This window comes from Panthera uncia, assembly GCF_023721935.1.
Source record: "Panthera uncia isolate 11264 chromosome B3 unlocalized genomic scaffold, Puncia_PCG_1.0 HiC_scaffold_1, whole genome shotgun sequence".
NCBI lineage: Eukaryota > Metazoa > Chordata > Mammalia > Carnivora > Felidae > Panthera > Panthera uncia.
Window position 1 is genome coordinate 61,504,100 of NW_026057582.1, and position 22,091 is coordinate 61,526,190.

The 22,091-nt window shown below is 35.5% G+C and overlaps 1 protein-coding gene across 3 annotated transcripts in view; it reads right to left on the reverse strand.

The window, feature by feature from the left end:
- SRP54 (signal recognition particle 54) overlaps nucleotides 1-22,091 on the reverse strand; it is a 39,358-nt gene that overhangs the window by 11,205 nt on the left and 6,062 nt on the right. Inside the window, exons 2-12 of one of the 3 annotated variants that reach the window (XM_049612894.1) lie at nucleotides 21,434-21,569; nucleotides 16,720-16,832; nucleotides 13,815-13,906; nucleotides 12,771-12,855; nucleotides 11,105-11,209; nucleotides 8,978-9,044; nucleotides 8,840-8,897; nucleotides 4,812-4,962; nucleotides 3,560-3,708; nucleotides 2,436-2,536; nucleotides 1,855-1,941 (exon numbers count right to left, since the gene is read on the reverse strand). In XM_049612894.1, the coding sequence (XP_049468851.1) occupies nucleotides 1,855-1,941; nucleotides 2,436-2,536; nucleotides 3,560-3,708; nucleotides 4,812-4,962; nucleotides 8,840-8,897; nucleotides 8,978-9,044; nucleotides 11,105-11,209; nucleotides 12,771-12,855; nucleotides 13,815-13,906; nucleotides 16,720-16,832; nucleotides 21,434-21,464 (1,039 nt within the window). In that variant the 5' untranslated portion in view covers nucleotides 21,465-21,569. Of the gene's footprint in view, nucleotides 1-1,854; nucleotides 1,942-2,435; nucleotides 2,537-3,559; nucleotides 3,709-4,811; nucleotides 4,963-8,839; nucleotides 8,898-8,977; nucleotides 9,045-11,104; nucleotides 11,210-12,770; nucleotides 12,856-13,814; nucleotides 13,907-16,719; nucleotides 16,833-19,000; nucleotides 19,384-21,433; nucleotides 21,570-22,091 lie in introns of those variants that run through there. The other 2 variants (XM_049612896.1, XM_049612895.1) reach the window with 2 other exon arrangements.

Sequence of the window (22,091 nt, forward strand, 5' to 3'; positions counted from 1 at the left end):
CAATAAATATTTATTAGAGATCTAAGTATCAGAAACTGCTAGATACTGTAAACATAAAAAGTGAGGAACACAGCTATGAAACTTACCTTCACCTTCAAGCAGGGAAGACAGGTATCTAATAATTGTGATGAATGATACAAAAATTAGAGGGCGCGATGGAAACATAAAGCAGAGAGTTCTCAGTCCAGGGATCAGGTAAAATGTCCCTTTTAAAGAAGGAGAAACTTAAGTATGCGTAGGAGCTGCCCAGTATGGCTGGGGAGAGGAGGGTGGAGGCAGGAAGAAGATACCTAATAGGCAAAGGCACAGAGGAGACAGATAGCAATGTACATTTAAAAGCTGAGAGAAATTCAGCATGATTGGCACACAGAATCCTATGAAGAACAGCATCAAAAATGATGTAGAGAATGTGGGCTAGATGGTAGTCATTTTTTTTAAGGATTTTATTTTTAAGTAATCTCTATACCCAACATGGGGCTCAAGCTCACAAACCCAAGATCAAGTTGCATGGTCCTCCAACTAAGCCAGCCAGCCAGCCTGATGGTAGACTCATGTAAAAACATTCTAAGGGCAAGGGGAAGCCACTGAAAGATTTTGAGAAAGGCAGTAGTAGGATCAGACTTGCATTTTTGAAAGATCACTTTGGCTGCAGTATAAACAATAGATCCAAGGGGAAGAATCCAAGAAACAGGAAGATCTGATAAAAGACAGAATAAACAATCTGGGCAAGAGGTAAACTTGCATAATTACTGGAGCTGGAGAAGGGAATGGAATGAAGACAGGAGGTAAAATCAGTAGGACAAGCTGACTGACAGGAAAAGTAATGGGCAGGGTGAGGAAGAAATAAGAGAGTCCATGACAATACTCAAGTTCCTAACTCTGGCAATAAGACAAATGATGTTAACATTCATTGATGGTAACAAGGGGGTGGGAAGTTAGGATGGGAAGATACGGGATATGCTGAATTTGAAGTGTCTACAGAACATCCAAGAATGGTCTAACAAACATACAGATAGGAGTCTGAAGCTCCAGAGAAAGAAGATGACCTAGCATGATCCCTGAAAAATACCAGTATTTAAAACAGGAATAAAGGCATAGGTAACTGACAACATGAGTGAGAAAGAGGAAAGAGGCAGGATAGTATGTGACCATGGAAACTAAAAGTAAGATCATTTTGAGAAAAACGGAATGGTCAATAATAATAATAGTTGAATGCTTCTGATGTGTTAGACATTTTATATATATCAGCTGATTTAATCTTCACAACTCCATGAGGAAGATACTTAGTACTACCTACTTTTTACAGGTAAGGAAATTAAGGTTAAGTAATTTGAAAAAGTTATACAGCTGAAAATAAATCAGATATAAATTCAGGTATGATAGATTTAAGAACTTGACTGAGTTCTTAATCACAACATATATTCTCTATAGGAGTGGTCTTTAATGTGGAGTCAAAAAAAGTGTTTATTAATCTCATTCTTTTAAATTTCCTTATATTTTATAATGTAAATAATATACACACACACACACATATATACACACACTTAATTTATAAGTAAACAGTTTAGAAGAGTGTTCTAACCTATATTTAACCTGTTTTACTTCAAGAAACTCCATTTCAATTTTAATTTTAAGGCAATTTGATTACAAGAAAGAAAATAAAAATACTCAATTCTACAACTGCTCACATATCTGAGATTTAAAATGATTTGCATACAAATCATGTAGAAAATAAACATTTGAAGAACTAACTTTAATAAGAGATTTATCATTTCAAACAAATTAACAGTAGCTTTATCAAAAAGAAATCATGGGAAGACATCTGAGAGCAAATGCTTTTTGCTACTCATATACCATGTTTCAACTTCTCTATAAGCGCTTCATTGTCATCCAACTTCAACTCATTGACTTTATCTATCAGTCCTTCAATGTCACCCATACCTACAAGACCCAAAAAAAGAAAAATTAACAATAGCATATGCTGCTTTACATTATACAAAATACATGCACATAGGTAATAACCATGTGAGATAGCAGGTCAGATATTCCTACCATACTTTACAGGTGAGAAAACTGAACCTAGAGTGACAAAGCAGGGACTCCAGCCCAGGATCCCAAATTCCATGCTCTCGAACTCTATTACCTAGTACAAAAGTTTTACTGCCATTACCCCTGCTATTACCACAACCACATATTTTTGTATTATGCTCTAAAACTTTTCCTAAGAATTTTCCATTGAGTAGCTCATTCTACCACTCTAACCACAAGAAGCAGAAAACCATCACCCTTCTTTTTACAGGTGAGGGAGATAAATCATGGAAGGTATTGGTTTTCCTGAACTAGTCAATGAGAGGGCAGGATTAAAATCCTAATCCATCCCAAAGATCTATGCTATTTTTCGGAGATTTTTCTATATCCTCTACCAATGTACATACCAAGAAGCTTGCTGATGAAAGGCTGTGTTTTGAAAGGTTCAAAGTCATCTATGTGTTCCCCTGTACCAATGAAAATAATTGGACTTTTTGTGGCAGCAACTCTGCAAAGAAAAAGAAAACATAAAATAATCTCAAAAAGGCAAACAAATTTCTAGCAGATTACAGAGTATTTAGACAAAGGTACACAGTTCAAATTTCTTTTCACCTATTAAAACGGAACTATACCAGAAAGACTCCAAAATTCTGTTTCAATTTAAACTTCTTTTATAGACCATATTAAGTCCACTATTGGAATATATTTTTATTTTATTTTTAATTATTTAAATTTGAGTATATATTGGAATATATTTTCTTTTCTTTTTTTTTTAATTTTTTTTTTCAACGTTTTTTTATTTATTTTTGGGACAGAGAGAGACATAGCATGAACGGGGGAGGGGCAGAGAGAGAGGGAGACACAGAATCGGAAACAGGCTCCAGGCTCCGAGCCATCAGCCCAGAGCCTGACGCGGGGCTCGAACTCACGGACCGCAAGATCGTGACCTGGCTGAAGTCGGACGCTTAACCGACTGCGCCACCCAGGCGCCCCTATATTTTATTTTCTTAAATGTTTATTTATTTACTTTGGAGGCAGGGAGGGACAGAGAGAAGGAGAGAGAGAATCCCATGTAGGCTCTGTACTGTCAGCACAGAGCCTGACACGGTGCTCAATCCCATGAACTGTGAGATCACGTCCCAAGCCAAAATCAAGAGTCGGGTGCTTAATTGACTGAGCCGTCCAGGGGCCCCTTGAATATATTAAAAAAAAATTTTTTTTAGCGTTTATTCATTTTTTGATAGAGCATGAGTTGGGGAGGGGCAGACAGAGAGGGAGACAGAATCTGAAGCAAGCTCCAGGCTCTCAACTGACAGCACAGAGCCCGATGCAGGGCTTGAACTCCCGGACTGTGAGATCATGACCTGAGCCGAAGTTGGAAGCTCAACCAACTAAGCCACCCCGGTGCCCCGCCTTGAATATATTTTTAATGATCAAAAAGAAAGCCATAAATACACTCATACACACACACACACACACACACACACACACACACACCCAGACTTAGGACAACAGCATCAATGATACTTACGCACTGAGTGCACCACCTCCTTTTGCATGCCCATCAAGTTTTGTCACTATGACCGAGGCTACATCTACTTTATCTTTAAAAGCCTTTGCCTGGGCTTCACAAGCCTGCCCAATGGAGGCATCCATCACATAAACAATGTTATCAGGTTGCTAGAAAATTTAAATGAAAACAATACATATTTTTCCTGCTCTTAAGCAAATTTCATCATTAGAAGCTATAGAAAAATATTTATTATAAATAATTATTCATTCAATCAGTAAATATTTACTGAGGAAATACTATGTATTAGGCACCATTTAGGTCCTGAGACAAAGAGATGAATATGTAAATCCTAGTCCTTATAAGACTTGCATTCTAGTCAGAGGAGACAAATAATAAATGGGCAAGTAAACTTTAAGATGTACGATAATTAAAATGAGATAGAGAATATGAGTTTTGAGATGTGGGAGGCTTCTTTAGGTGGGGCAGCCAGGGGAGGTCTCTCTGGAGGTAGTAACATTTTAGCTAAAGTGTGACCTGAATAAAGAGGAAAAAAGTTATGCAAAGATCTGGAGGAATCACATTCTAAGCAAAGGGAATAGCAAAAGTAAATCAGAGGAAAAAACATATAAGAGTATGCACTAAAACCAAAATTAATAAAACAGAGGTGAGGCTCTTTCCCTAAGCTCTGCTCAACTAGGTCAAAATAATGGCATGCCCAAAGAAAACCTCACTAGCATTAACCATTAACTAAAGAATTACTGCCAACTCTTCAATGGCAAAACGTGGGTTCATGGGCAAAATATGTGCTACAGATTATTTACAAACCGCCTCTTCTCCCCAGATTATTTCCATCATAATTTTAAAGAGACACTAAATGATGATTAACATTTTTAAGTGCTTCATTTTGAAAATCTTTCAAAATCCATCTCAGGTAAATGTTCCAATTTAAATAATTTACAGAAAGGAAATTCAACAGATATTAAAAGTTAATTCTAAACTTTTGTTTCTTATTTTTTCTTATATATACTAATAAGATAATTAAGTAAGAAAGGAAATTTTTGATACTTACTTATAAAAATTTCATACCTAGTTAGAGAAAATTAAGTCCTTACCATACAGATATACGTACCCAAAATAGAAATAACTTACTTGGAATCTATCATACAGGCAAAAAATAACTTATAAATTTACATGGATCATAAATTCAGTCAGGTTTTGCAATTAAGTTAACCAAAGTCCTTACAATGTTATTAAATTGAAAGCTACTTACTATAGCATTAGCGACTTGAAGCATTTCTTCAAACAAAGAGTCTTCCTGTTTATGGCGGCCACTTGTATCAACAATAATAATTTCAAAATTTTCATTTTTGAATTTGTCCACTCCTTCAGAGGCAATGATAACAGGATCCATTTCTGTATAGCTATTTAACAAGGACAAATGATTTAACAACAACCATAAGAGCAAAACTTATGAATACTAATAATTTGGAAACTGTTTCTACACCTTTAATGCATTCTGAAAAAGTCATAATGATCACAACTGCAATTTAGAATAACAATATCTAATAAATATTAAAAATAGCAAACAAAAAAAAAATAAAAATAGCAAACCACTTCTAGAGTATCATCAAGCAATATCCAGTTTTCCAATCACAAAATTCTATGTGATTCTGCCACATGTCTTCTCTGAATGTGTTTTCCTCAGATACTTTTTATATTTTCTTAAAATAAATGACTGAGTTAGTGTTTCACACGTTTTCCCATTTAACACCCTTTTGTAAGCATTTTATAAAACCGTTATTCTTGTAAAACATGACTTTTAGGCTATATAGCATTCCATCATATGGCTACGCAATCATTTCTTGAATAAATGCCCTATTGTTGGTCATCTGAGGTTTTTTCAATTTCTTGGTATTAAAAACATAGTCAATATGAAGAGTTCATAATGTTGTTTCTTTGAAATTGTGATGACATATTCTTACAGCTTGAATTTGTATCAAATGATATGATAATTTAGGCTTTTTGTTTCTTCTTTGTTGATTTTGATGGGAGTTCTCTGTGCCTCTTGGATGTGGATGTCTGTTTCCTTCCCCAGATTAGGGAAATTTTCAGCTATTACTTCCTCAAATAAATTTTCTGGCCCCTTTTCTCTCTCTTCTTCTGGTACTCCTATAACCTGAATGTTATTACATTTGATGGTAGGCTTTTGGCTCCTAAGAGGAAAAGGTCTTCCATAAAAGTTTAATTTCATTCCTATTTCACCACATTTTCACAATTCTCAAAACTCTTTTCAACTTGAAAATCAAGAAATGAAATCCCAGAGCTCCTGGGTGGCTCAATCAATTAAATGTCTGACTTTGCCTCAGGTTGTGATCTCACAGTTCATGAGTTCAAGCCCAGCGTTGGGCTCTCTGCTGCCAGCACAAAGCCCGCTTCAGATCCTCCATCTCCCTCTATCCCTCTCTCTCTCTCTCTCCATCTCAAAAATAAATAAACATTTAAATTAAAGAAAAAAAAAAAGAAATGAAATCCCATTTTAATTTGCACTGTTTTCAGTAGTGGCAACTTCTTATACAGATCAATACTGTCAAATGAAAGGACATATGTTAAAAAAAGTTTTCCCCCTAAATAAACAATAAAAATCAGGTATGAAGGCATTTGATAAGAATATGTGTGAGATTTAAATGAAGAAAATTACTATATTTAAGGACATAAGTTTTTAAAGCAAAAATGACATAGTAGGTTTCTAAGCTAACTATACAAATACAGTAAAGATGTCAACTCTTCACTAAGTTGATTAATTGGTTTCAATGTACTTCCAATCAAAATCTTAGAGAGATTTTTCTTTTTGGAACTTAATAAGGAATTTTAAAATTTAATATAGGAAAATAAGCAGGTGAGACTAGGCAAGAGAATGTTGAAAAAAAGTCATAAAAAAGAATTACATTAAATTGTATATTATCTATTCCAGAATTATTAAGATCCCATTTTTTTTTGTAAATGTGTTAATGAAGTATAATATATATACAGAAAAGCTGCACAAATTATAAACTCTGAATTTTCACAAAGCAAACACACCCAGATCAAAAAACAATAACCAGCACCACACTCCCTCCTAAGCGTAATCACAATCTAGTCATAAGATATCATTTGTAATTAAAAAAAAGATCCCATTTGTAATCAACTCTACAGTGGTCTACTGATATACAGGAAGATGCACTATTTTAAATGTTCATTTTGATGAGTTTTGACAAATTTACATATAACCACTACCACAACAATCAAGGTACAAAGCACTGTTAACACTCCATTTCAATTTAAAATTATCTTTCTGTGTGGTTGTTTGTACTGACATAGAAAAAAAGCACAGGTGGACACACTAAAAACTGGTAACTAGGAAGTGAAACTGTTAGTGCTTTCACTTCTTTAAGAGTTTTATGTGAAATAGTTTTTTTTAACACAGAACAAATGATAATATAACAAACAGTCCAACATGTACCACCCCCTAAAATAAATGCTAATATGTAAATTTAACAGCCGAGATGCAGTTCAAATTCTTCCTCAGTCTCACTCCCTTCAGTCCTCCCAGAGGAAACAATGATACACTAATACTTTACTCCACACATACATGATGTTTCTTAAGTTTACATGAGCAAAGGAGAGATTATTTAATAAATGGTATTGAGATAACTGTTTAAAAATGCTCTGGCTTTGGGGGTCCGTGGGTGGCTTAGTCAGTTAAGCATCCAACTCTTGATTTTGGCTCAGGTCATGATCTCAAAGTTTGTGAGACTGAGCCCTGCATCAGGCTCTGCGCTGACCATGTAGAGCCTGCTTGGGATTCTCCTGCACGCACTTTCTTTCCCTCTCTCTGCCTCCTCCCCTGTTCATGCTCACACGTGCTCAATCACCCTCTCTCTCACAAAATAAATAAATAAGGGCACCTGGGTGGCTCAGCCATTTAAGCGTCTGACCCCTGATTTCAGCTCAGGTGAAATGTCACAGTTTGTGAGTTTGAGTCCCACGTGCTGACCATGTGGAGCCTACTTGGGATTCTCTTTCTCTCTTCCTCTTTCTCTCTGTCCCCCCCCTCCCTAAAAAAAAAAAAAAAAAAAAAGAAGATAAACTTTAAAAGAAAATGGTTTGGCTTTGGCCAATAGTTCAAGTAATTATCAGCTAAATTATTTACAAATTTTGAACCCTAAAGATAAAATTTTACTATTCCTTGATTTTTTATCCCTTGATTTTTAAATCTATATTAGAAACCATTCTTATCCTAAAAAGATAAAATTCCTAACATTATTCTTTAATCTACCTGTAAGACATTATCATAAAAAAACTGAAAGGAGGGGCGCCTGGGTGGCTCAGTTGGTTAAGCGGCCGACTTCAGCTCAGGTCCTGATCTCACGGTCCATGAGTTCGAGCCCCGCGTCAGGCTCTATGCTGACCGCTCAGAGCCTGGAGCCTGTTTCCAATTCTGTGTCTCCCTCTCTCTCTGACCCTCCCCCATTCATGTTCTGTCTTTCTCTGTCTCAAAAATAAATAAAGGTTAAAAAGAAAAAAATAAATAAATAAATAAATAAATAAAACTGAAAGGAAAAAATTTTAAATAAGGAATACATGAAAGCGAAAGTTCGTTCGCATTTCTAGCCAGCCAAAAAGTAGAAGGCAGTGACTAACAAAATGATATCATTCATTTAATTACTTCAAAGTTTAGCTTCTTTAAACTTTCTAAGGGTATAATAAACCATTTATATTAATAATGTTAAAAAAATGCTATCCTCTCAAAAAGTCCTAAATTCAATCTAGACTTGATTTTTTTCATCAATCATTCTAACATGTATAAACTACCTACCTGAACTACTGTATCAAATGAAGGACAGCAATGATCAGAATCTCTGAGTTAATAACAAATTATAAGCTATTTTAAGATGATCAAACACAACTTTTTAAAATTATGTACTAAAGAAACAGTATGGAATTCACCAGTGTGTATTTAATCGAGGAATGCTTCAGATAGGTCTTAAAAGAAACAACAGGAATAGGGAAGCAAGTCAGAAGGCATGCAAGGCAGGATGGTAAATACAGGCAGAATTATGAACTAAATAATGTCCACTCTGATCTATAAGGCTGGATCAGAAGAGTCATGGTACAATAATAAAAGATAATTTATTAATTATACCCTACTTAGTTCCAGAAAGATTTAAACTTCTAAGTAAATATTAAAAATGTCACAAGATAGCATAAAATAAAAACTTAGAGAAGACATGAGTATCAAAATAAAAACCAGAAACCCACCTTCCATAGAATGGAATTCTTGCTTTGGTAGCATTCTGTTTTAGTTGGTCAAAAGCTCCTATAAAATAAAGAATTAATGAGTTCTCAGACTTGAAAATAAAAATTACAGAGAACGGTTTTCAAATTTAAACACATTACCTGCTCTGAATGTGTCTGCACATATCAAACAGGTCTTCCAACCTTTCCTCTGGTAATAATATGCTAACTGGGAAAATAAGATTTAAAAAATACAATATCAATAAATACAAATTATTATACACAAAATACTTTTGTTTACTCTTGTTATTTACTTAAGGATTGAAGTAAAACTGCTCATATTCTCCTGAGAGTAGTATTATTACATTTTTAACAGTTTTAACTTTAATTTCAGTTAGTTACCAGTATAATATTAGTTTCAGGTGTATAATACAGTGATTCAACACTTCCATACAACACCCGGTGCTCATCACAGCAAGCGCATTCCTTAATCCCCATCACCTATTTTGCCCATCACCCCACCTACCTCCCCTCTGATAACCATCAGTTTGTTCTCTATAGTTTAAAGAGTCTGTTTCTTTTTTAAGTTTCTTTATTTTTGAGAGAGAGAGAGAGAGAGAGAGAGAGAGCGTGAGCAGGGGAGGGGCAGAGAGAGAGGTAGAATCCCAAGCAGGCTCCGCACTGTCAGTGCAGAGCCTGACACGGGGCTCAATCTCACAAATCATGAGATCATGACCCAAGCCGAAATCAAGAGTTGGACAGTTAACTGACTGAGCCACCCAGCCACCCTAAGAGTCTGCTTCTTTGTTTGTCTCTCTTTTCTTTTTCCCCTTGCTCACATTTGTTTTGTTTCTTAAATTCCACATATGAGTGAAATCATATGGTATTTGTCTTTCTCTGACTTATTTCACTTAGCATAATACTCTCTAGCTCCACTCATGTCATTTCATTAATTTTTTTGATGTTTATTTTTGAGAGAGAGAGAAAGACAGAGTGCAAGAGGGACAGAGAGAGAGGGAGACACAAAATCCAAAGCAGGCTCCAGGCTCTGTCAACACAGAGCCTGACGCAGGGTTCGAACTCAAGAACCTTGAGATCATGACCTGAGCTGAAGTCGGACACTTTGACTAAGCCACCCAGGCACCCCCATCCATATCATTTCAAATGGCAAGATTTCATTCTTTTTTATGGCCGAGTATATATATATATTCCATTCCATAACATTTCATTATATATATATATTATATTATATTCCATTATATATATAATATATAATATATATATATATTTAATATATATACACACACCACTATTATTACATTTTTGAACACAGCAAACATTCCATTATATATATATATATATACATATATATATTTATATTTATATACACACACCACTATTATTACTTATTTTTAAATGTTTATTTCTGAGACAGAGAGAGAGAGACAGAGCATGAGTGGGGGAGGGACAGAGAGAAAGGGAGACACAGAATCCAAAGCAGGCTGCAGGCTCTGAGCTGTCAGCACAGAGCCCGACGCAGGGCTCGAACCCACAAACCGTGAGATCATGATGTGAGCCGAAGTCGGTCGCTCAACTGACTGAGCCACCCAGGCACCCCTACATTTTTGAACACGGTGAATTTGCTAAAGAGTTTAAATTCTAACTGCCATACAGTAACATTCAAAGGACATAAAATGATCAAGCAATACATTACCATAGTGAAAAATACTAACCACTATTAATGTTAAGTAAAAATAAATAATAATAGAATCCTCTAAAAAATAATCCTTTTTTCTTTTTTTATAGACTATAACATAGTTGAGGCTTGTGAAACAAAATCCGGTAACAAACTTGAGGCACTTAATTCTGAAGAAAGAGGTGGTATGATGAATTAAAAATTAGTAGAAGGATATGCAAAATAAAGATCTATGATTATGTTGGGGGGGACACTGTGAAAAGAGAGCCTGGAACCACAGGAGATAAGCTAAACTTTCCATGTTCTCTTCTCCAAAAATCATATCCTCATGTCCTTAAAGTATAGGAACAGTCTCTTTGGTAAAAGAAACAGGATAGCTATGTAGAAGTCTACGATTCTTATAAAAAGCAATCACAAGGGAGACTCTGGGATTCTTTCTTCTTACCGTACAAAAAGCTATTACAAAAAAATAATAAGATATATCAAATAACACAAAATTGTAAAGCAAGCATTCTAGCCTGGCTTTAACATAAAACTTGATATATACAAACATGTATGTTCCATGACTTTTTTTAAAACTAAGTATAATTTACCTTTGAACATGTTGTTGTTTTACCACTCCCTTGCAATCCAACAAACATGATCACATTCTGTTTTCCTTTAGTGGGTGTCCATGCTTTAACTCCAGGGTCTACAAGCTATGTACCAGAAATAAATTAGTAAGAATGGCTTAACATACGCTTACATTCAAAACCCCTATCGCCACAACTTCTAAATTGTAAAAATAATTTAAAGGCACTTTGGTATAATGGGCAACCATAATCCTACCATTCCCATAAAACTTGACTATTTCCCTATTTTGCCTACACAGGCAAATTTTCTATTTCAGATTCTAGATAAAAAGCAAACTGGAAATAATGTGAGGAATCCTACAGAGTTTAGAGATCAGACCTGGGTCTGCCACTAACTAGCTGTTCACTTTTCTCAACTACAAATGAAGAAGCATGACTGGATAAATTCTCTGACCTCATTTACGTCTGAATTTCTTTTTTTATTTATTAGTCTATAAGAAACCAAAGGAATAAATGAAACTATTCACACAATAAATGGAAAAATACTAGAAGACCACTAGCAGACATCTGTTGCTCTAAAAAAAGTTTTTATAGTTCCTTCTTTTTCTCCCCCTACCACTGAACCTATATCTGTTTTTTTTAATGTTTATTTATTTTTGAGAGAGAGAGACAGAGCACAAGAAGGGGAAGGGCAAAGAGAGAGGGAAACACAGAATCCAAAGCAGGCTCCAGGCTCTGAGCTGTCAGCAGAGAGTCCAAAACGGGGCTCGAACCCACGGACTGCGAGATCATGACCTGAGCTGAAGTTGAACGTTCAACCAACTGAGCCACCCAAGTACCCCTATTTTTTCTTTTTCTTTTTTTTTTTTTTTTTGAGAAAGTGAGAGAGAGTGAGAGTGAGAGAGAGACAGACAGAGAGCACAAGAGGAGCAGAAGGAGTAGGCGTGGGGGGAGAGAGAGAAAGAGAGAATCTTAAGCAGACGCCATGCACAGCATGGTGCCCAATGGGGCTCAATCTCCCAACCATGAGACCATGACCTGAGCCAAAATCAAGAGTCGGATGCTTAACTGATTGAGCCACCCAAGTGCCCCAAAACCCATACATATTTTTTAAAGCTCTAAGATTCTCACCATTATTTTCATGACCACGGAAGCATAATCAGTTCTAAGGTGATACAAAGTAATAGGCTATATTTACCACTTGCAAAATAAAATTTCACCAATTGCTCATAATCTAAACAAGAGTTGGGATATTTGGTCTTTTCAAAGGGAATTCTGTAAACAATGAACAGTTCAGAAAAGAAGACTTGTCAAGAGTGACTTTCCATACAAAAGTAAGACCAATAAGGCAAACCTGATGCTAAAGAGGATAAACTCAAGAGAGGCCCTTCTATCAATTAATCTGTAGTGAAGTTTTACTTTTTGTAACCTGGCTTTGGGAATTGTTGCAGGAATAGTACTGGCCTTTCATATCTATACTCAGAACTTTGTATTCAGAAAAGTCAATAATAAAAATAGGCCCCTTTAGAAAAGTTAATAATCTTTCCGTTAATATTTTTAATACAGATGAATATTCTATAAAAATGTAAGTAAGTATTCTGAAATAATATTCTTGTTCGCAGTGCTAATGTATTTTTACCCACTGAGGTCTACAGAGAATCACAGCACAATCCTGATATACTCTTACCTTCACAAGTTCTTTAAATACAGCGTGCTGAATCATTTTTCTTTTGTTAAGACCAGATGCCATCTCTTCAAGATCAATAGCAGACCTTCATGATGATGGTTATTTGTGGGTAGGAGAGAAAAGCCAGTTAAGACGTTCTGAAAAAAAGTTTCTGCTCCAGAGAATGTAAAAATATTCAATCATTCACATTAGTAGCCCTCTGATTAACATGCATATAATTACCACAGATTTATAAGTCTATATCCTAAAAAACTGATCAGGAAATATTAGACGGAAGACTGGTTAGTTTTTCAAGTTTTTTTTTTTTTAAAGTCTAAATATTAATTTGTCCTCATATCACCACAAAGTATTAATTTTATTTACTTATTTTTACATATATACTTTATACATCTTTACACCCAGCAGAAAACAGGATTAATTTCTCTAATTCTAAATGTGTAAATGCCAGCAGTTCTACATTCATTACCCAGTCTAACAGTATGAAAAGGAAAGATGGCCTGGACACGACAAGGGCGAGGATTCAAGAAGTTAACTGAGGTGCCTGTATTACTCTATGAGCCCTGCCCCAGTCAGTGCCTTTCCCAGTGAACACAGTAACTGAGATGACACACATTACTCCTTCATTCAAATATGGACAGAAAATCAAAGAGGAGAACAAGAAATGAATACAATTCTCCAATAATGAAGGAAGCTCATTAATGTCATCTTAAGCCTGAAAAGGATAAACTGGCACCACTTTTGTATGAAGAATTGTTAAAAGGCTTTTATATTGAAATACTATACTGTATATGATTGAATCCATCCAAATAAAGGAGTAAAATGGAAAGAAATCCATAATTAAATGAAAGCCACATGTAAGTTTATTCTTTGAAACATCATTACGGAAACATACTATAAATACAGTCTTGCAAAATATGAGTTCTATTCTTTTTAAATGCTTAAAGCAGAAACATTTCTTGATATAGCAGACTTTTCTGGTTAGCTCCTCATCTCAGTAAACTAAATTTAGTTTTGCCTGCTTTTTACCTGATTAATTTAACTTACTTTACATTTTCTCTTAGTTGCTTCACTAGTTTAATATTAACATCTGCTTCCAATAATGCTGTACATACTTCTTTTAGCATAGCATTTAATACCTGCAAATAAATAAATACATAAAAATTTAACACAACCCCCCAAAAAAGTTTAACACTCCCCGTGTATCATTTCAATCTTATAAAAACAATGGCTGATTACTCATCATATACTACCATAACTTAATAAAAATAATACTACACTATTATAGGAAAAAAAGTTTTTCAATTAGCCTTAGAAAGAGCATTTTATCAAATGTCTAATCATGTTGTCAAAATAAGACATTCTATTTAGTTTTATTCAACCAAATATTATCACAATTTTATTCCTATATTAACGTAACAGTAGTAAAGACTTTTTCTTTAAGCCAAAGAAAGTTACTACGCAATAGATGCTGCTATTGAACACCTTCTGTGGCTAATACACAGCACTTTATATTCACTATATCTGCTTAATTGCACTACCATGGAGGAAAATATAACAACAACAAAAAAATAATAACCAAGTCTGACCTAGCAGTCTTACTATTTCCACTCAGAGCAGAGGAACAAAGTTGAAAAGAAAACTATCCTCCATTGATAACTCACTATCAGGGCACCTGGGTGGTTCAGTCGGTTAACCGCCCCACTTGATTTTGGTTCAGGTCATGATCTCATGGTTTGTGAGTTTGAGCCATGCATCAGACTCTATGCTGGGAGCCTGCTTGGGTTTCTCTCTCTTTCACTCTCTCTCTCTGCCCCTCCCCCGCTCACACTCTGTCTCTCAAAATAAATAAACATTGAAAAAAAATTTAAAAAAAACTATCATCATATATTTGCTGAGTTACAAGGCCAGTTAAAAGGTCACAAACTATAAAGTCTTAAAAATGGTGAGGCCTTTGTTGCTCATGTAAATAAGTGTTTACACACTAAACTGTAAGCTCCACGAGGGCAGGGATTCTGTAGTCTATTTTGTCACTGCCAAATCCCTGGTGCCAGCAAAAATGTATTCCTTGGGGCACCTGGCTGGCTCAGTCAGTGGACAGTGTGATGCTCAATCTCAGGTTGTGGGTTTGAGCTCCACACTGGGTACAGAGATGACTCAAACATAAAATCTTTAAAAAAAATGTAGTCCCTCAAATCTTCTTGAATGAATTCCCATCTTCAACTCACTTTGTACATCCTACAGAGGCTTATCAGATCTATCTCTCACTAAAAGGGCCTGATAAAAATGGAACTGATTTTTCATTAGAGGGATTTCTTCTTGTTAATTCCCTAGCAGCACAGTACTAGGAACAGAGAAGTTTGCTAATTCAAGCAGTAGCTTTAACTCTACTTCCCACTAAGCTCTTTTCCCTGGTTTCTTTTTTTCTCCACTATAAACATAAACAGCACAAAGGTTACACAATAGGGAAAACTGTTTTGAAAGCTGTTGTTTTATTTATTCTGAATTCCAAAGACTAAACAATGGTTATAATTATTAGAAAAAGCACTGGATGAGGAATTAGAAAAAAGACACTAATCCTGGTTCTTCCAAAAAATAAACATGTGAAACTGACTTTCTGTTGCTGTTAACTAAGAGGCTGGACTAGCTAAATTCAAAGATGGTCCCAAAATTATTTAATTCCATTAGCTTATTAAAATATTGATAACAAATTCTGCATTAGAATTTCTTTCCAGTGAGCACAGAGTAATGTACAGAAATACTGAATCACTGTATTATACACTGTATTGAACTAATATAGCACTGTTTGTTAACCACACTGGAATTAAAATTTTTTTTAATTAAAAAAAAAAAAAGAATTTTTTTTTTCAAACTTCCAAGTTAGAAAGTACTTTTCATCTATTATTTCATTTGATCCTTAAAACCATCTTATAAGGTAAGTGCTTTTTTCTTATTTTATACATTAAAGAATCTGAAGTTGACTTGCCCAGATTTCTATCACAAGCTACTAAGTAGGTCACTAAACAAGGTCTTCTAAAACCAAATTCAGTACTCTCCCATTGGTACCACAAAATATAAAGTATACTTGTGGACTCTCATCTTTTTTCAATTGACAAATCATTAAGACACAAGACATGGGGGGAAAAAGAAAGAAATATTTTAAGAATTTTTTTAATATATTTTTTTTATTTTAGAGAGAAAGGGGGGCAGAAGAGGAGACAGAGAGGGAGGGTGAAAGAGAGAGAGAATCTTAAACAGGCTCTATGATCAAAACGACTAACACACTCTGCATGGAGCCAACAGGGGGTCCTGAGACCCTGGGACCATGACCTGAGCTGAAATCAAGAGTTGGATGCTCAACTTTCTGAGCCACCCAGACACCCCCAGAAAGAAATATTTTAAACTTAAAACAAGAAAGCCAGGAGGAAGAGTATTTCAGACACCATACAAGGAATCATCTTACAAAATCTCTAAAACAACTGAGTGAAGATTTCAGAGAAAATGAATCAAAGTAGACAAAATAAAAATACTAGCCTTTAACAAGAATGCTAAGTAAAAGTCAAAGAGAAAAAGGTGAGACACACACACATGCCTAGCCAAGAAAAAAGAAGCAGGACAATGAAGTTTTAGGCCTATGTCAAGAGACAAAGCAAAAGTGTATCTCCAGACCTAAGCCCTTTTTTAAAACATAAAATGTATGTCATTTTTACATGTTAGTTAAGGTTCGGTTTTTTGTTGTTGTTGATTCTTTTTTTCTAATTCTTTATAGCAAGTTAAACAGTAAGATGGTCAACTCAATAAAAGACACTAACTAGTGTCTTCAGTTTTAAGTGTTTACCTACAATGATTAAATCTACAACAAAACAAATACAAACATTGAGATTACTGATAATTCACCTCCCCAATGCTAGTAATGATGTGCTATCACACGCATTTCACATATTTTACATACCTCTTCATTGATAATGGTGGCATTGCTCAATGAGCGTAATGCTGATGTTATTTTTCTTCCAAGGTCTGCTAGTACCATCTTGAAGGCTTTGGTAGATGTGATTACAAGAAAATCTAGGAAAGAAAAAATTAAATAAAAACATTTGAAAATAATCAATACCGGTTCCCATAACTGGAGACTTCTAAAAAAGAATATTTAAATTCAAATAAAGTACTTTAGTCTTCAGATACTGTAACCTTGGGGTGCCTGGGTGGCTCAGTCAGTCGAGTGTCCGACTTTGACTCAGGTCATGATCTCATGGTTCCTGAGTTCAGGATGCACATAGGGCTTGCTGCTGTCAGTGCAGAGCCCGCCTTGGATCCTCTGTCTCCCTCTCTCTCCGTCCCTGTCCCTCCCCGGCTTGTGTTCTCTCCCTCTCAAAAATAAACAAACATTAAAAAAAACAGATACTGTAACCTCAACCTCTATAGCCTCAATCTGCCACTTCAATATTGGCATGCCCAAAAGCTAAACCTACCACTTGATGATGTATACCTAATTAGAATATTTTATACAAATCAGCAAATTTAACCTATCAGATAATATGCTTTGAGGAAATGATGGTATGATCTCAAATCTGGAGATACATTTGAACATAGACATTTTGAACATACATTTGAATATGAGAAAGAGAAAGAAAAGGTGATTTCCACCCAGAAATATTGTCTAATTTATCACATAAAAAGACTTTTGTAAACTATTTTGATTCATGCTCTAAGCCAAAAAAAAAAAAAAGGTTTTAATTAATAGGACACCTAACTTTTCACACACATTATATTAGCTCATCTTACTCTTCTAATAACCAAGGAAAGAGGTATATTACTAATCTTCCCATTTTAAAGCTGTTCTTGATTCCCCAACTCTGAAACAAGATAACCTCAAAGACCCTATCCAGCTCTAAAACGTTACAGTTTTATAAAGTATGCAGATATACCCATTACACTTAACTCCTATGCAAGGATTTATGGACGGTAAGCAAGCAAGCAAGCATGACAGGTGGTCCCTGGCCTCAAGTTGCTTATCCACTACCTGGTAAAACAAGGCACATGAATGAATGGCAAAATAAATACTAAGAGAAGTCCTCTTGCCTGACTGCCTTGGAAGCGGGACGTTGGCTTTTTCCTACCTTCAGGCTCAAACGAAACATCAGCTCTTCCTGGGTCTCAAGCCCGCCAGCCTTTTTGGACTGGAACTACACCACTGGCTTAGCTCTCCTAGGTGTCCAGCTTGCCAAGTTGAAGGATCTTGGGGCTTAATTAGCCTCCATGATCACATGAACCATTTATTATTCCTTATAATAAATCTCTTTTTATATATGTGTATATATATATATATATGTGTATATATATATGTGTATATATATATACACACACACACATATATATATACACACATATATATACACATATATATAAATATACACACACATCCTATTGTTTTTGTGGAGACCTTTGATAATACCAGTAAAGTATGAGTTCAAAGTTAGTAATGAAACTTTATGATCAATGGCCAATGATTATTTCTATAAAAATTCTAAGGAAGAAAAAACAGGCTCAAGGAGACAGAACAGGCTGTACAGAGAAGTTTGAATGTGAATTTGATCCTGAAATATAGGTAGAACATGGACAGGTGGAAAAGAAGACAAAAAGGAATTTGAAGATGATATGGCATAAGCAGAAATTGAGACATGGAAAAGCCTGGGACATACTTACAACTTACATATACATATGTATGGACTTGTAGATCATTAAATATGCATTATTTAGGAGACAGTAAATTATACATTCTAGTCAGAACAGTGGGCTATCTAATTAAAAGGAAATGCAGTTAGTAAAGGGCTCTGAAACCAAGTTAAAAAGTATCAATTATCTGGTATAAATAAGTAGTATCAGCAGAAAAGTTCATTTGTTCAAAACAATTTAGTAACTCTTCTGAATTAATCCAATCTAATATAGTCAACCAAGATAATCTAGACTAGATCCTACATAGAGAGTATACAGGAGATTAAAAATAAGAGAAACAGAAGGACAAAATTGCTGACTCATTCAACGTCCAGAAAGCGGAGATGAGGGGAGTCAAAAGAAGCACGAAAGGAAACGCACTCAAGGACTTATCACTGGCAAAGAGATATTCCAGGTTGAGCTCCAGATTAAACACTACACTTCCACTCACATAAAATTAGGAAATTTAGAACATAAAAAATTACTAACAATACTTGATGGAATTGAAAACAATTGCTTACCATAACTTGTTTACAATTACATGGTTACTTCACCTAAAAGACCAACTACTTCATAGAAAAGATCCAGCACTTTTTGTTTCTTCTCCCATTCTCCTTATACTATTATTGCTTAAGTAAATATTCTTGAGGTAAAAAGAGCCAGATGTTTCAGTTCATCTTCTTTACCACTGTGTTACCAGGAGAGATATAATCCTAATTATGACACAATTTACTTTTTTAGAGATCATGTCATAAACATGTCATCCTCCATTTTAAAAAGCTATACTAGTTAACTAAAATAAACCTATTTCCCATATTGGCCAGATCTTTTTTAAAAAGCTTCTGTTAAGTTTCTTTTCCTTTTTTAAAAAAAACTTTGAGAGAAAGAGAGCAAGCAGGGAAGGGGGGGTGGGCGGGGGGTGGGGAGCAGACAGAGGAACTGAAGCAGGCTCTGTGCTGTCAACAGAAAGCCCGGTGCCAGGCTGGAACTCATGAACTGTGAGATCACAACCTGAGCCAAAGTCGGATGCTCAAACAAATAAGCCACCTAGGCACCTCTGTGAATTTTCTAATACATTTTTCCTTATGTAAGTACTTATTGGCAGCACATTTTCTTATACATTTGACTGGTTATAAAAACCTGCATTTCAGTAGAGGAATAATGATACCTAATAGTACCTTTTATTTATATAGTATTTCCTCTGCAATTTCCAAGGATATGTTTGTGAAAACTCCGGTATTAGAATTCTGCTCAAAACCTCAATGCCTTCCTATTTCATGCAGAGATAAAGTCTTCAAAATGGACTGTAAGGCACTCCCAAACACACACACACACACACACACACACACACACACGCACACACACACACACTCAGTTTTAATCACATGGACCTCCTTGCTTTTGATGCTGCACTATACCACCTCAGGGCCTTTGTACTGGCTGGCATGTTCTTCCTCTGGCCCACATGGGTAAGACAGCTCCCTCCCCCATCTCCTTCAGGTGGTTGTCCAAACGCAGTTTCTCAGTGAGGCTTTCCCTAACCACTTGTTTAAAATCACAATCTGCCTTCTCTTTATTTTTCTCATCATTCCACTACCAACTGACATATGATTTACTCACACTGTTTGTGCTCTATATCCCCCAACTGAAATACAAGCTGCATGAGGGCAGGGACTTTTCCCCCTTTTGCTCTCCCTATGAGCTCACTGCTTTATGTATCCTCAGAGTTATGTATTGAAAATGAACTTTACAAATGAAAACATTTAAGACTTAGGAATAAAGCAAGACTAGGGATCCAAAGTCATGAAAGGCCTTTCAAATATCTCCTTTAAGACAACTAAAATAAACCAGTGAAGATAAGACGATAAATTAAAAAAAAGTCAATGATCTATGTAATTGATATTGTACAATTAATACTCATTTGCCATCACTTATTATAACTTTTTAGAATTTCTCTAAAAAAGAATTTCCAACAAGATTCTTAAAAATGACCTTTACCTTGGTCTTATATGCACACTAAAATGCAAAACATTTTTTAATGCAAAACATCTTTTTTAATGTTACTAGCTAACCCTATATCTCAAATTAGAGTAATTTACAATTCAAGAACACTCCCTCAAAATTCTCTTGTTCAACTAAAAAGATTTACAGAAGTAAAGCAGTGTGTGCTAGAACTTCACAAAAAAGGAATCTCTACTTAGATGAGGCTATTGGAAAGGTAAGGGTAAATTACTGTATAGTATTTCATTCAATTTAACATCTATTATCTCATTCCACCCTCACAACAATTTTATGATACAAGCAGGTTACAGAATGGCTCTTCCCTAGAAGGAAAAAAAAAAAAAAAAGCAAAATGACTTCCCACAGTCCCTTGGCTACCCAGTCTTAGGCCCTATAGTATGAATGATGCTTTAAAAAATAGGGTTGAGGGGCGCCTGGGTGGCGCAGTCGGTTAAGCGTCCGACTTCAGCCAGGTCACGATCTCGCAGTCTGTGAGTTCGAGCCCCGCGTCAGGCTCTGGGCTGATGGCTCCGAGCCTGGAGCCTGCTTCCGATTCTGTGTCTCCCTCTCTCTCTGCCCCTCCCCCGTTCATGCTCTGTCTCTCTCTGTCCCAGAAATAAATAAAAAACGTTGAAAAGAAAAAAAAAATTTTTTTAAAAATAGGGTTGAATGCCCCTGCTGGCAAACTCCAGGGTCAAATTTTGTTGCTATATTACAAGAGAGGAAATCGTCTTTTGAAAGCAAAAATGCACACTCTTCTCCATGGCAGAATAACTGCAATGTTCAGAAAGAACTGATGAGGACCACTGCAATCAGATGTGTGAGGACGGAGCTTCATCTGAGTCACATGTTCTGACAAGAATCTGACTAGGAGTTGGATAGTGAGGTGATGGAAACAGGCTCAAGTCTGGGTGCCCTCATAGGGCAAGCACAAGGCCAAGTATCATACTTACCTGCTGCAGTGTGAAGTACTGGAAAGAGCATGGGCTTTGGAGTCTGACAGACTTGGATTCAAACCCAGCTCTGTTACATACTGGCTGAGTTACTGTGGGCAAGTTACTTAATCTCTCTGAGCCTCACTTTCCTCACCTGCAAAATGGAGATAATACCATTATCAAGATAGTGACCCTGAAGGGATGTTGTGAGGGTTAAATGAGACAATAAATATAAAACTTCCTTGTTTTCTTGAATGACACCAACTGGCTCTCCCTATATTTTCATCCGAAGTGTAAGTAAACTAGAAATTTTCTTAAAAACCTTACCCTACTAAGTTTCCTATCCCATCACCTAGGAACCACCCCAGGAATCTTTAATGCCAATTACATGTTCCTGTAATTCTATTATTCAACAGAAGCTGGAGTGTCCAAACAGCCACTTTATATTATTTATAAACATTATAAATATGCCTGCCAGAACGTTGCCTGATCTGAGACTTTATAAACAGATCCTAATGACTAGAGATTTCAAATCCTATTACAATTATAGGATTATTTAAACTTATATGAACTAATTTTTACTATAAAAAACTTATTTTTAGCCCTAGTCAGTGACTAACTTATTGGATCAATATTAGACTAAAAAACTAAATAAATATATTATTAGTAGTAAATA